The sequence below is a fragment of the Hibiscus syriacus genome, unplaced genomic scaffold, assembly GCF_006381635.1.
Source record: "Hibiscus syriacus cultivar Baekdansim isolate YM2019G1 unplaced genomic scaffold, ASM638163v2 tig00008145_pilon, whole genome shotgun sequence".
In the NCBI taxonomy this organism is placed as follows: Eukaryota; Viridiplantae; Streptophyta; class Magnoliopsida; order Malvales; family Malvaceae; genus Hibiscus; species Hibiscus syriacus.
Genome location: NW_024062153.1, coordinates 1373241 through 1390040, shown reverse-complemented (window position 1 = coordinate 1390040; position 16800 = coordinate 1373241). Strand labels below are relative to the sequence as shown.

The window sequence follows — 16800 nt, the reverse complement described above, 5'->3', positions numbered from 1 at the left end:
ACACACATGCTAACAACATAATTTTTTTGGAAAAAAAATTCAATTTGGTACAATAAAATAAGGAACTAGTCGAAGAAAATTCGAATTTCAAGATGGATACTTGTGAAGTTGTGGATCCGCCCCGGCTGCAATGGACTACATTAGATGATAATAACAATGCCTATTCAACACAGAATTACATACAATCTCCATGGTTAACATGTTCTCATAATGAATTCATTGATACCAACAGATTCGACACTGTGAAACTAACTTAAAGTACCACGGATTCAACATGCAGTGTAAAAACAACATGAGAGAAACATGAATTAAGCAGCCTTTTTTTATTTTATAATTTTCTGCAAATCACGAGCCTTTGATGGAATCAACAAAACCAGTGGTGAGAAGCCTCTCAACATACTTGCCAAGAATATCCATCTCCAAGTTCACCTGAAGGAATCACCACTTTCTGCTGGGTATAAGCTACTAACATGAAATTAAAACAAAGCTCCTCGTCAAACACATTCACCACTGTCAAACTAGTTCCATCCACGGCTATAAATCCTTTTGACACTACATATTTCAAAAAGCTTTTATCCACCTTTACTTTGATCCACAATGAATCTCCTTCAACGTCTTTTCCCACTATCTCCCCTGTTCCATCCACGTGTCCCTGCACGAAATGGCCTCCCATCCGACCCGTTGGCTGGATAGACCGTTCCGAATTCACCAATGATCCGGGTTCCAATTCACTCAACGAAGTTTTCCTTAGGGTTTCAGGGGCCAACCCGACCGTGAATTCTCCCAAATGGGTGTTGATATTCGTCACCGTCAGGCAAGTTCCGTTTACGGCAATGCTGTCACCGAGGTGAAAATCCTCTATAACGGTTGGCGTGGATTTTAGATTGAATCCGCCATGATCGGTCATACCCAATTGCATGATTTCGCCCATTTCTTCGACGATTCATTTAAAGAGGGAGCGGATCGTGGGGGTGTGGGGTTTGGGTTTGAGTTGGAATGATTGAGTAAAGAGTGAGTGTCACACCCGAATTTAGGGGCTAAATTTTTTTAATTTAAAGTATCGAATTAAAGTCGTAACAAGGGAAAAGTTGATGATCAAATTACAAATATTTAAAAGTTTGCAGCTCGATGTTGGAACCTGTGGGAAGTTCAGGGACTTAACCCTAAATTATCCCAATTTTTATGGTCAGTGAAAAATAACCTCCAATCGAGCAATCCACCAAAAAATTCCCCCCAATAATTTACCCTAGTCGTTGCAACCCCCATTGAATTAGCACCGTCCGACAATTGTTGGAGCGTACTGTCACCCTCAGCTGACTCACCGTCAACCGGCGACTATAACCCAAGCCTTCTCGCATCGGACAACGTCGTGAAATACCGTTCAAAGCATCGCCGGGAAAGACAAACCCACTGCTGTTTTCCTTTGATTTCAGCCAATTCAGCGACCGTCTCATCTCATAGCTGTCACCAACGTGTTCCTCGACCCTTTCTGCTCAAAACTTGACCTGTGGGTCGTCGCATCGTCGTCGTTTCTTGGTCGACCGTCATTGGGTAAGTTTGATTTTATTTTCAGTTATTTGGTATGGTTGATGGCTATTTTTGGTTAAATATTGGTTGCAAATGATGTGTAGATGCTCTCGAAAGAATTGATTGATCTCCCCAAGCCTGTCCTTGCCACCACGCTCCGTCATGTGCGCATGGGGCTCTCCCGCACTTCAGGGAGTCTTCTAGAACAGTCCAGGTGGACCAAACTGGCTCAGCCCGGTCTGAACCTAGTCAATCTAACCTGAACCGAGTCAATATGATCGGATTCGTTTATTGTTGACCGGTCTAACCGTTGACCGTCGAATTTGACTGATCAGACCGTTGACCGATGACTTTGACCGGTCTAATTGTTGACCATTGACTTTGACAAAGAAGCCAATTTTTTCGAGAAGTCATATTTTATGTTTTTCGACGTCTTGAGTATGATTTTATAGTATATTTTCCAAATTCGCACTCAGTAAGCCATTTTCAGTGTTTTGTCTTCATATTCAAATTGGTTTTTCGATTAAGTTCAATTTCTGGCGTAAATTCAGTTGCTGTGTATCCAAGACATAATGGGATGTGGAATTAAAGTTTAAGGGCGATTGAATGAAGTTTAAATGTTTGATTGGTGGAGCACATAAATTGAGTTAATACATTACTACCTTATGTATGCTTTATGGAACATGTGTGTATTCATTTATGCACAGATAAATAAGTTTGGCTACATGTGTGTAATTAATAAATTTCTAAACTCGATCCGATTGCGAAATAAAATAAAATAAATTGAATAAGGCTCAGACTACCTGTATAAACAAGAAGACTAATAAGAATGATTTCAAGTTCAACGATTATCCAAAAAAGTAAATAACCTCGGAACCTCCAAATTTTATTTATCTTTGTTTAAAAACTTTAATGTCAAAACTACTTGATTATGAAATTACAAAATTGCCCCTGGAGTGTAAAATAACCAAAATACCCTTGAAGTGTAAAACGATTATATTATATGACAAGGTTGAACTGAATGGAAGTATTGTATGTATTTGAATCGTTGAAACGATCTAATCACTCTGGAAACTCAGAAGTGACCGGGATAAACATGACTACTAAATGACCTAAGAAACCTTAATGACATAGAATTAAGCGAATGACTTGTATAAGTCTAGATACGCTGGTGAACTTATATGTTGTACCGTCTATAAGGGTTTTGAATCACGAATCCATCATGTCGACATTTCGTAAAATCGTTGCAATATAGAAATAAAATAAATACAATTGGAATACATGTTCGTCTCCCTAAGATCCATTCAACGATGATTCTGAAAAATGATCAGTTCTACAAGAGTTGTCAATATTAAAGTGTAAAGATCCTTGAAGCACATCGATTTGATTAGTTGACATATATCACAGTGCTGGGATTTGTTCAGTTCAATATGACTCGATATACTGATAAATCGACATGAACTTAAATACCAAGAATCATCATTTCACCCTTATTGGTTTAAGACACTAAGAATCCATCAGAAATTCAAATGTCTGAATTATCCCTATTTGCCTGAATAATGGAACAATCATGTTATATCTAGATCTTCAAAAATTATAATGTAAAGGTTCCTGAGTACCTTTTTAATACACTTGAATCTTAAATGATTATTGAAACATCAATTTTCAAATGTTGACTAGATATGCTAATGAACGAACCTTTTTAATAGGGGCCTCGAATATGAATTCTTCAAATCTACAGAAGTTATATGTTTATCCTTCTTTGTATCGATCAATTGCCTCCAAAAAATAACCGAATGACTAATGAATCCATTAGTTATCAAACCTCTTTTTATAGGGATATTGATTCTAAAATCCTATCAATTTACAAAAGTTTCATGGTTCCCTATATGTTAAATACCAAGTACCTCCGAAGAATAACTAGATCCTCTAGTGTGTTCCCTATGTGACATGTAATTGTTTACATGTTTTAAAACATGATTTTCCGAAATTACGGATTCACTTATGTTTTAATTTACTGTTAATGAACTATGAACATATGATATGTGTTCTCTGATTTCTTGTTTTAACCTGAAAATATAAGCGTTCCTAATTTATAAATCATGGAATCTACTGGGTTATGAACTATGGTTACCTGAAATATGTTATATGGTTTCTTGTTTCACTGGAAATATGATTATTCCTAATTTATGGATCATGAAATATATTGGTTACTACTTGAACTGTTTTATTGGGACATTATCTGGGTAGGTTGGAGTATGGAGGTTCAGCTCTGATTAAGTTGGTAAATCCTTACAGACCTTAGGTGACCCTTGGGTAGGCTCCGAGTCCCCAAGAAACTTTCTTGGGTAGGCTTTCAGGCACTAAGGCACTCCCTTGGGTAAATCATGGGACTGCATATAGTGTACAGGTGGAGGCAGTTATATGGTTTATTTTATTGTCACACTTATGAGATTTTACTGGATCACGATTTTGATATTATTATTTACTGTTAAATATGATTTCCACTGGATAATGTATGGGTAGGATTATGGAGTATGGAGGTTCAGTTTTGATCAAGTTGGTAAATCCTTACGGACCTATGGAGACCCATGGGTAGGGTCATAGGCCCCAAGGCATTCCCTTAGGGTGGCTCATTTGCTGTGTACTCAGGGTAAGTCCTTATGGATGCAGTTCTGAGGAACTGCATAAAGGTGTTCGATTAGAGGGTTCTACTATGTTTTTAAATATATGTTTTAATCTGTTACTGTTTTAAAAAAGATTTGTATCTTTTCACATGGTTTTGGTTGGAACACACTAGACATCCTATTCCAATCTCCTGAAAACTTGGTACTCTAAATGTTTCCTTTGAACTGAAATTTTCCTATCTTTTACTTGAGGAAATATCAATGGAACTTCAGCTCCTCACGAAAATTTGTAAATGTCTGAATCAACAAGGAAAATTTATGTTTTTCCATTTATATGTATGTCATTCATCATCACTTGGTAGTTCTGTATTTATGAGCTTCCCAAAGCTCACTCTTTTACTCACCATTTTAGGTTAAAAGAATCAAACTAGTGTAGATATCGACATCAGTAAAGGAGTTCCACCGGCGTTGCTTGCGGAGTACGGTGCATGTGATTATGGGGCATGTATGTTGTATTCTATTTTTATATCTGAATCTAAATTCTGTTTTTATTTTTGGATATTGTTAAATTCTACTTTTACTATATATATATATTGTTGTTTTATGATATTACACGCTTTAATAGAAATTTTATTTTTTCCATGAATTTTACGGTGGGTCGCTTAGGTGACCCTAATGTGACACATTGGATCGGATCGAGTCACCCACATCGGTTTGTAGGTGTTAGGATGAGTGGGAAGAGGTTTCAAAATGGGGTTGATTTTGAGGTTGGATTTCAATGGAGCAACTTTCAGGAGGTTGAATATTATTGGGAATTTAAGAGAGGCATCAAGGATTCTGGCAAGCGAATTCAAAGATGTAGAGAGCGCCATGGCTTTGCTTCACCATAAAAAGTTTACTTTTTTTCCTTTCTCAATTTCAAACCTAAAATCTCTTTTTTCTTTTCCTACGTTGTATGGTGTGACCTTTTTCTTTTTAATTGATAATGGTCTAGCTTGAGAAGTCATTCACGACACAATACTCAATCATTGAATCAATGATATTGATGATTTATAATTATATGTATACACACATATATGAGATTGTCTAAGGAAAAATAAACTAATATAAGGCTAATGTTATGAATATATTATGTGGATGCCATTATTACTCCTATTAGTTAATGTGGTTTTTAGTATTCTTTAATGAATTGAGAATATGAAATTTCAAAGGATTTGACTCTTCATATGTATTATAATTATTAGAGAGCATTCTTCACCCCTATATATATATATATGTGGGGTTCATGTATTCATAAATTTGAAGAAAGAAAAATAAGAATAGATACATCTATCTCTATTTTCTCTCTCATATCTCTCCTTTATTTTAAAAGACGTTATCAACACTACGCTCTACTAAAGGGATTATTCAAGCAACCTAGCAAATCGTTTGAAGGAACAAAGCAAATGATCCAAAAATATTGTTGAGCAAGACTGAATAAAAGTGAACCCAACGTTATCAATTTCACTCAGGTATGTAGATCTCCATAATCTAGCATCTATTAAGGTATAATATACTATCATTGTTAAAAGGACATGTGACATGACTTCTTTCATTGAGATTTACTATTTAAGAGACACTTACTTTGTAAAGAGATTTATGACTTTGCATGATTTGTTATGATATACTAGTCTATTGTTTGTAATAGTGATTTAATCTAGATATCTCGTATATATTAGTTTATCTTGTAAAACATGTTTTGTTGTTTGACTTTCTTATCATCGACCATCAGGATTAGAGTTTATCCATGCCTTGTCATTTTAATTATACTTTATTCATTTTTTTAAGATTTTGTTCTCATGTTTATAATAATTTTTAGTATGTATATGAGTAAGCGACATTCACCCAATTGATTTATTTTTAATTATAATAGTGATCATGTCAAATCTTACAAAGCTTGAATTTATGGCCTTGGACACCACTAGAAAGAACTATTTATCGTGGGTACTAGATGTTGAAATTCACTTGGATGCAAAGGGTCTTGATGAGACCATTAAGGAAAGAAATAAAGCAACAACTCAATATAAGGTTAAAGCCATGATATTCCTTCGAGATCACCTTCATGAAGGTCTTAAGACTGAGTACTTGACTATTAAAGACCCTCCAATCCTTTATATCAATCTAAAGGAAATGTATGACCACCATAAAACTATAATTTAGCTAAAGCTTGTTATGATTGGTTGAATTTATGATTACAAGATTTTAAATCTGTTAGTGATTATAACCCTTAAGGAAAGAAATAAAGCAACAACTCAATATAAGGTTGCCATGATATTCCTTCGAGATCACCTTCATGAGGTCTTAGACTGAGTACTTGACTATTAAGACCCTCCAATCCTTTATATCAATCTAAAGGAAATGTATGACCACCATAAAACTATAATTTAGCTAAAGCTTGTTATGATTGGTTGAATTTATGATTACAAGATTTTAAATCTGTTAGTGATTATAACTCGTCATGTTTAGAATCACTTCATAGTTGAATTTATGTGGAGAGAAAATTACTTATGCAAAAATGTTAGAAAAACATACTCCACTTTCCACGCAAATAATATTGTCCTGCAAACACAATATCATGAAAAAGGATTCAAATAATATTATGAATTAATTTATTGTCTCGTAATGGCTGATCAAATCAATGAACTACTAATGAAAAATCATGAATTACGCCCAACTGGTTCTGCTCCATTCCCTGAAGTGAATGTGACAACTAAAAATGAGAAAGAATTTAAAGAAATAAACCATGCCAATGGCAGTGGTAATAGACGCAAACGTGGTCGTGGTTATGGTCGCGAACGTGGATATGGATATGGTCAAGATGGTCAGTTTAGAAACTCATATTCACACCAGAAGTGGGATTGTAAAGATGAAAGCAAGCATGAGAAAGAAAAGGAAAACAATGTGACCAATAAATATTATCGTTGTGGAGGAAAAGGTCATTGGTCACGTTTGTGTCGTAATCAAAATCATCTAGTTGATCTTTATCAGCAGTCACTAAAACAGAAGGACAATTATCTAAGTTATAATTTATGAAATTTATTGTATGTTTTATGTTTTGAGGGATAATTTATTATTACTTTTATGAGACATTTTATTGTTGGATATTTTAGCTATTTGGATTTGTATATATGTTTTGGACGTTATAATTGTTTTATGACTATTTTTTTTCTTTGAAGAAAATTATGAATACCTCTCAAAGGAAATTAGAATTAAATGATGAAGATTTATGCTTAGTAGATTATGCAACTACTCACACCATACTTAAAGATAAGAGATATTTTTTTTCACTTAATAATAAAGATAGAAAGTGTGAGAACTATATATGGTATTACAAACATTGTAGAAGGCTCTGGAAGAGAAAATATAATATTGACAAGGGGAACAAAGTTTGAAATCATTTATGCGTTATATTCCCATAAGTCTCACAGAAATCAAAATGAATATCATATTGAGAATATAAGTGAAGGAAATCATGAATTTCTTCAAATTATGAGAATTACTTAAGGCAATAAACAAGTTCTCGAGAAGTTGCCTACATTCTCTATTGGTTTGTACTACACAAAGATCAATTCAATAGAAACACATTCTATAGTAAACCAGAAGTTTATTGACAACTTTATTGTTTGGCATGACCGGTTAGGCCATCTCAGTTCAATTATGATGCAAAAAATAATCGAAAGTTCATGTGGACATTCATTGAAGAGCTACAGATTCTTCAAAATAATTTTCATGCGTCGCATGTTTTCTAGGCAAGTTGATAATTAGGACATCATCTACTAAGATAAATTTTGAATTAATAACTTTTCTGGAACTAATTCAAGGGGATATATGCCGACCGATACAATTGTCCCATGTATCTTTGTTATCAACTCACAATCTAGCATATGTGAGGTTAATTGTTCAATTGATTCAATTGCGAGCCCATTTTCTAGATTTTTCTATTAAGACAATTCATTTTGAAAATATTGGAGAATTTACTCCTTAGTCTTTTAATGACTATTACATGTCCATTGGAGTAAGTGTTGAACATCATGTAGCTCATGTTCATACACACAATGGTCTAACAGAATCTTTAATTAAGGGACTTTAATTGATAGCAAGACCATTACTCATAATGTCTAAACTCCCAATCATTGCTTAGGGACATGCAATTGTACATACAGCGACATTAATTCATATCAGGCCAACAAGTTATCATAAAATCTCCCCATTACAAATGTTTCATGGTCAGGAACCAAATATATCCCATCTAAGAACTTTTGGATATGTTGTATATGTTCCAATAGCTCCAGCACACAGAACTATGATGGGTCCTCAAAGAAGGTTGGATATATATGTTGGATTTGAATCCCCATTGATAATTAAATATCTAGAACCATTTATTTGGGATTTATTTACTACTCATTTTGAGGATTGTCATTTTGATGAGTCAATTTTTCCAGCATTAGGGGGAGAGATCAAACAACTGGTAAAGAAAATTAATTGGAAATAATTATCATTGTCTCATCTTGATCCTCGTACTAAGAAATGTGAATTAGAATTTCAAAAGATTATTCATTTACAAAGTTTAGCTAATGAAATGTCAGACGCATTTACTGACCCAAAGAGAGTGACTAAGTCACATACACCAGCTGTGAATGCTCTAATAAAACTTGACGTCACAGAAGAAAAAATTCTAGTTACTAATGGATCTAATGCACACTTGAAGCATGGTAGACCAATTGGTTCCAAAGATAAGAATCCTCAAAAAAGAAAAGGAGCAAAGGATAATGATAGTCAAATCGAGAAAACAATGGTTTTACTAATATCTCTATAAGAGAATTTAGACATTACTGGGAAAATAGTTTCATAAGAAACTCAATTACCTGAAAACGAAAAGATCTCTATTGATTGTCATATTTGGTATTGAATGGAACCGAAATAAAATTGACTTTGATTATATTTTTGCATGCAATGCAGCACTAGATATTATGAATGACAAAGAGGATCATGAACCAAAATAAATTGAGGAATGTTGACAAAGAGATGACTGAAAAAATGGAAAGAAACAATTGAAGCTAAATTGAAATTGCTAATGAAAAAAAGACGTGTATGTCCAATAATTCGTACACTTGCAGGTGTGAAATGAATGGAATACAAATGGGTCTTTGTGCGTAAAAGAAATGAAAAAGGAGAAATTGTGAAATATAAAGACGTTTGGTTGCACAAGGATTAACACAACGACCTGTAATTGATTATGAGGATACATATTCTCCTATGGTGGATGCAACTACATTTAGATTTTTTATAAGTCTAGCTATAAGAGAAGGACTTGATTTATGCCTAATGGATATATTAACAACTTATTTATATGGTCCATTGGATACTAACATTTATATGAAACTCCCTAAAGAATTTAAAATGACAGAAGCAGTTAATTCAGGTTCTCGAGAACATTATCCAAACAAATTGAATAGATTCCTCTATGGACTGAAATAATTCGGATGCACGAGGTATAATTTCCTAAGCGATTTTTTTGTTAAAAAAGGGTTATAAGAATGATCTAATTTGCCCATGCAATTTTATTAAGAAGTATGGAATTGGATATGTTATTATTGTAGTATATGTTGACGATTTAATTATCATTGGGACCCTTGAAGAGATTCAAATTATAGTTGATTGTTTGAAGAAAGAATTCAAGATGAAAGACCTTGGAAAATGATTTTTTTGGGGGTTACAAATTGAGTACCTAAGAGATGGAATCCTTGTGCATCAATCAACATATATAGAAAAGGTGTTAAAGCAATTTTATATGGATAAGACACATGTAGTGACTACCCTAATGGTTATAAGAGAACTTGAATTGAGTAAAGATTCTTTCCGTCCTTGGCAAGATGATGAAGTTTTTCTTGCTTACGAAGTATCATACTTGAGTGCAATTGGGGAATTGATGTATCTTCCTAGTCATACCCGACCGTAGATATCATTTTCTGTAAATTTGCTGGCAAGATTTAGCTCATGTCCAACTCGAAGACATTGGACTTGAGTTAAGCAAATATTTTGTTATCTCAAAGGCACAAAACAAATGAGTCTATTTTTCCATAATAAATACAATACAAAGTTGATTGGTTTTGCAGATGTAGGATTTATGTTTGATACTCAGAATGGTAAATCATAGACTGGATATGTTTTTACACATGTTGGTACAACAATCTCTTGGCACTCCATGAAGAAAACGATTGTAGTAACTTCTTGTAATCATGCAGAAATCTTATCAATCCATTAAGCTAGTCGTGAATCTATATGGCTAAGATCTATGATTCAGCACATATGAAATAACTGGTTTATCATCTGGAAAAGAAGTTACTACTATATTGTTTGAAGATAATACAACATGCATTGAACAACTCGAGAGTTGGTACATCAAATGTGATAGAACAAAACATATTGCACTTAAATTCCTCTTCACTCATGAACTTCAGAAGCTTAAAGAGATAAAGGTTAATCAGATCAATTTATGTGAGAATTTGGTAGATTTATTCACTAAGACACTTTGAACATCTGTGTTTTAGAAGTTAGCACAATACATTAGAATACGTCACCTTAGAGATCTCAAGTGATGTAGCCATTAGGGGAGTAAATGCGCGATGTTCTCTTTTCCCCTTAACCTTTGTTTTATCCCTTTGGGTTTTCCAGGTAAGGTTTTTTTTAATGAGAAAGCATGTTAAGCATATAATTATGTATTCTTTTACTAGGTTTTTGTCCCACTCGGTTTTTCCTAATAAAGTTTTAACGAGGCACAATTAGATAATGGGCATCCAAGGGCGTGTGTTATGAATGTATTGTGTATACCATTATTACTCCTATTAGTTAATGCGGTTTTTAGTATTCTTCAATGAATTGAGAATATGAAATGCCAAAGTACTAAACTCTTCATATGTATTATAATTATTAGAGATGATTCCTCACCCTACATATAAGTGGGGTTCATGTACTCATAAAATTGAAGAAAGAAAAATAAAAATTGATACACCTATCTCTATTTTCGCTCCCGTATCTATCCTTTATTTTAAAAGAGCTAAAAATAGTACAACTGAAACATTTGAAAAAATCCTAACAAAATCGATTTAGCGCGATTGGAAATGTTAACTTATATGTAATATATTGGGTTGTAAATATTTTAAAATAACTTAAAATGGTGTAACCAAGAAACCTATCTTACAGGTTAAAAGCAGATCACAAAATATTATAAAACGGAACCAGAAAAGTTATCAATGTAGTAACATAACAGGTTACACTTAAAATGTTATAAACGGTAAGAAAATGAGTTATAAAAAATAAATGTTATGAATATTATTAACATTTTAGGGGTCGCTTAAGATGTTACCAGAGTTTAAACTGATGGGAACCTGGACAATCTCATGATAAGAAGATAAATTAAAAATTCAAAATGTTATGAATATATATATAAGAAATACAGTTGTGCCTAAAAATGTCACGGTTCACTAAGAAATATGTTATGATCTGGAATGTTAATATTTTTATTAATAAAATGAGTTTCACCCAAAAAATGTCATGATTCACTAAGAAATTAGGTTGCGATCTGGAATTTTAATATTTGTATTATAAAAAATTTGAATATATGGATACTTTTCCACAAGTATTGATACTTTAAAATTAAAAAAAATGGAAAATGAGAAGGCTACAAAGTATCGATTATTTTCCATAAATATCGATATTTTTAAATTCGAAAGTTAAAATATCATTTCTATGTTTTTTTATTCGAAATTATGGATACTTTTTCACAAGTATCAATACTTTTGAATTTAAAGAAAAACATAAAAAATAAGAAGGCTGCAAAGAATCAAAACTTTTCCACAAATATTGATATTTTCAATTTTTTTTATAAATATTCATAATATTTTTAGCTTTTAACTTATTTTGTTATGCTCACGATAATGTAGTAGGTAGCATCTTTTTTTAATGTCAATCGTTTAAGTTATAAGTATACAACTTTTTATATGATGCAAAATTATGACAAAACAAGTTTCTCATGATAACGTAGTGGACATCGCCTTTTTTATGTCAACCATTTAAATTATAAGTATGATCGTTTATATTATGCAAAAGCAAGAAAAAACATGTTGCTCATGATAATGTACTAGGTAGCGTCTTTTTTTATAATGTCAGTTGTTTAAATTATAATAATGAAACCGCTTATATTATGCAAAAGTAAGACAAAACAAGTTTTTCACGATAATGTAGTAGGTAACGTTTTTATGTCAACAATTTAAGTTATAAGTATGAAACCGTTTATATTATGCAAAAGTAAGAGAAAATAGGTTGCTCATGATAACATATTAGGTAGCGTCTTTTTTTTTAATGTCAATCGTTTAAGTGATAAGTATGAAATCGTTTATATTATACAAAAGTAAGACAAAACAAGTTTTTCATGATAACGTAGTTGGTAGCGCCTTTTATTATGTCAACAATTTAAGTTATAAGTATGAAACCGTTTATATTATGCAAAAGTAAGACAAAACATGTTTCTCATGTTAATGTAGTAGGTAACACTTTTTTATGTCAACAGTTTAAGCTATAAGTATGAAACCTGCTATATTATGAAAAAGTAAGACCAAACATGTTGCTCATGATAACGTACTAGGTAACTTTTTTTTATGTCAACCGTTTAAGTTATAAGTATGAAACAATTTATATTATTAAATATTAGCACAAATCGATTTTTCCTATAAAGTAATAGGTTCAATCTTCTTTTTAGCTTAACCGATTAAGTTAAAAACTTAAACTGTTTTGCCTGTAAAGTATCAGTATATTAAATTTATGTATAAGATATCGACCAACATAGATTAAGTATTGACATTTTATATTTAGAACTGCTTTCTTAAATAATCTATCTGGATTCACTCATAATAAACATCGATACTTCTCAACAAAAATTGATACTTTCGAATTAAAAAATATGGAAAATGAGAAAGCTGCAAAGTATCAAACGTTTTCACAAATATCAGAGCATACGTATCGATATAAATAAAAAAATTATCGAACCTCATAACATAGGTATAGATATTTTAACTATTGATTATATTCATCAACTTGTTGAATATCTAAAAAGTATCGATCATCATCGCATAAGTATTGATATTTTAAATTTCGATATTTTTATCAATTATTTTAATTTTTTAAAAGTATCAATCATTACCATATAAGTATATATATTTTAATTTTCGATCTTATCTTCAACTTTTTCAATATTTACAATTATCGATATTTAGAATTTCGAACTACTTTTTGTTTTTGTGGGCACAACCTATTTTATTAATAAAAATATTAACATAACATATCACAACCTATTTCATAGTGACATTATTGGGTGCAACCTATTTTATTAAATAAAATATTAACATTACAGATTGCAACCTATTTCTTAGTGAATCATGATATTATTGGGCGCAATCATATTTCTTATATATATTCATAACATTTTTAGAATTTAACTTATTTTCTTATCGTGGAAAAATCTAAGGCTCCATTAGCTTAAACTCTGATAACATTTTAGGTACAATCTATTTTATTAATAAAAAATATTAACATTACAAATCACAACCTATTTCTTAGTGAACCATGACATTATTGGTAGAAACCATATTTCTTATATATATTCATAATATTTTTAGCTTTAAACTTATTTTTTATCGTGTGAATGTCTAATACCCCATCGGCTTAAAATCTGATAATATTTAGGCGCAACCTAAAATATTAATAGTTTTTGTAATATTTATAGTTTTTAACTTATTTTCTTATCTTGAATAACATAACATTTTAGAGTAGAATCTGGATCTTGAAAGGAAGTTTGAAATTGAGGAGGTTTGGGAAGTTATCTCCTCATCCGATAGCAATTGAGCATCAGGACTAGATGGATTCAACATGGGTTTTTTAAAATAAATTATGGACTTTATCTCAAGGACGACGTAATGAAGTTATTTAATGATTTCTATCATTGAATAGATTGGGACGTGGGGGTGAACCACTCATTCATCATGTTTATTCCAAAAAAGAGTAACTTGAGTCCCTAGATGATTACAGACCTATAAGTCTTATGGAAGGAACTCATAAATTCCTGTCCAAAGTTCTCTCGAGAAGGCTAAGGGGAAGTGTCGACTCCATTATCAGGAAATCTCATTTTACCTTTATTCCAGATAGACAAATTTTGGATTGCTCATTTATTTCTAATGATGAAATCGACCTCTATCTTAAGAAGGATTTGAAGGGTACTATTTTCAAAATTGACTTTAAACGGACCTATGATATAGTGGATTGTCACTTTTTAGTTAGTCATAAAATAAATGGGAATTGAGGATTAGTGTAGTTAGATCTTTAAATGCATACCCCTAACTTCTATTTTGGTGCCGGTGAATGGTGTTCCCTCTATGAGTTTTTCTATGGGTCGAGATCTTCGAAAAGGTTGCTCCTTATCTTCGTTCTTATTTAACATTTTGGGTGAAGCCCTTAACCTTATGATCTCCAAAGCTGTTCATTTGGGCTTTTCCATGGATTTACCATTGGTAGGGATGCTAATTCTTTTATGCTTTCACATCCACAGTTTGTAGATGATTTGATGATTTTCTATAATACCTCTTTGAGTGAAGTAAGGAAAGTGAAACGATTGTTTCACATTTTTGAGGTGTCTTCGGGGCTATAACTCAACTTCAATAAATGTAGGTTGTTCGGTATTAATGTGGAGGAGTATGCTATTTCACTTTGGGATTCGAATATTGGGTACACCGTTGGAACTTTCCCTTTAGATTATTTAGGTCTTTCGCTTGGTCCCCGAAGGAATTCTTACGATTTGTGAGAGCCAGTGGTCAATGAGTTCTGTAACAGATTGGCTAGTTGAAATCCAACAATCTATCTTTTGGGGAAGTATTGGTACTCATAAAGTCAGTATTGTCTTCTTTGCCTATATATTATCTCTCTATTTATAGAATACCTAGAGCTGTGGCTTGTAAACTGAATAGAGTGATGTCTTCATTTCTTTGGGGGGTTCGTTGGATAAAAACAAAATCTATTGGATTAAATGGTCAGACATCTGTTCCCCTTTGGCGAGTGGTGGTTTGAGAATTTTGGACTTAGATTTCCAGAATCGTACTCTCCTCGGTAAATGGATCTGGAAATTTTCGAACGAGGGGGATAGTTTGTGGAAGCAAGTTGTATGTTGCAATCCTATGGCTTATCCTACCTCCTGCTTATCTTCCGTATCCCTCCTCTTGGATGTGGAAGGGTGTGATTAACTCCTTTTATAAGGACTCTTTGTGGGGTGTCTTTGAAATAATCTTTATTTACAAGTTGGAAATGAGACATTAATTTGATTTTAGTTGGATATTTGGATTTGTGACGTTCTATTGAAAGTTAAATTTATGAAGGTGTTTGCTCTTTCTTGTAATAAGAAAGGGAAAGTTTCAGATTTTGGGTAGAAGAATTCCTTGGGATGGACGTGATCAATTCCTTTGAGAAGAAGACTGTTTGATTGGGAAGTTGAGCAGTGGAACAAGCTTATTTCTGTTCTTGATCGGTTTAAATCCTCTGGTTTGGAGAACGATTGGATTTCTTGGTATGGCAACGGTGACAGTATATTCTCGGTGAAATTAGTTGGTAAGGTCTTTTTTAACTCGAGATTAAAGGATTCATTTTGGTGTAATTATGTTTGGTTAGGTCTAGCTCCTCCTAAAGTGGAAGCCTTTATAGGGAACTTGGCTCATAATCGTATTCCTACCAAAGTTGAGTTAGTAAAACAAGGTATTTTTTCCATTTCCAAGATTGTGTCTTTTTTGTCAAGCTGAAACTGAAAGTGCCTCCCACATTTTTTACATTGCAAGATTTCTTGGGGGATTTGGATGCCCTTTCTAATATGCGAGATTTCTCGTTCGTCTTCCCCGGTGATTTTGTTTCTTTCTTGTCCCTTTGGCATGAATCTTGTTTAACTAAATCGAAGAGCCCCATTTGGCACTTTATCCCTATTGCTATTGTTTGGTCACTTTGGCCTTTACAAACAATACTGTATTTAATGAATGGATGCAAATTGGATACCATCCAACTCTTCTTCTTGGCTAAGCTTTGACTCGTTTCTTGGTTTAGGGCTAAGTGCCCAACTGTTGGGATTTCGTTGAAAATTTTATTTTTGGACCTCTCGTTAGCAGACAAACTTTGTTTAGTGGTCGACAAGCCTCCATTGTCTAAATATTGGAACCCTCCTCCATTCAGGTTCATCAAAATCAATGTTGATGGTGCGATATTAAGCGATGTGAGTGCAGGTGGTATTGGTGGCATTTTCAGATATTCGGATAGTAAAAGTCTGGCTTTTTTTTAGAGTATATCGGCTCGGGTCCTCGTATCCTTGCTGAATTGTTGGCAATGAAGTTCAGGTTGATTTTATCAAAATCTATAATTGGGTGTGACAATTTTCGATTGACTGGATAGTAAATACTCCCACTGCTACGCCAGCCTTTTCTGCTCTTGTTAGTGAAATTGCCTCTTTGGTAAAGGAAAGGGCTATTATTGTACGATTTATTCCTAGAAGTAGAAACACTTTGGCTTATTAGTTGGCAAAAAA

At 32.9% G+C, this 16800-nt stretch overlaps 1 protein-coding gene and 1 pseudogene across 1 annotated transcript; one reads left to right on the top strand and one right to left on the bottom strand.

Moving 5' to 3' along the window:
- Positions 1 to 311: 311 nt before the first annotated feature.
- On the bottom strand, positions 312 to 5026 carry LOC120202009 (annotated as a pseudogene).
- A 1789-nt stretch (positions 5027 to 6815) lies between these two features.
- LOC120201995 lies at positions 6816 to 7226 on the top strand. The gene has a single exon (XM_039202493.1). It carries the CDS (start codon positions 6816 to 6818, stop codon positions 7224 to 7226), a length of 411 nt encoding a protein of 136 aa, XP_039058424.1.
- Positions 7227 to 16800: the final 9574 nt, after the last annotated feature.

Excerpts from the sequence above, each read along its gene's own strand:
- LOC120201995 (XM_039202493.1), top strand. The coding sequence starts at position 6,816 with ATGGCTGATCAAATCAATGAACTACTAATGAAAAATCATGAATTACGC.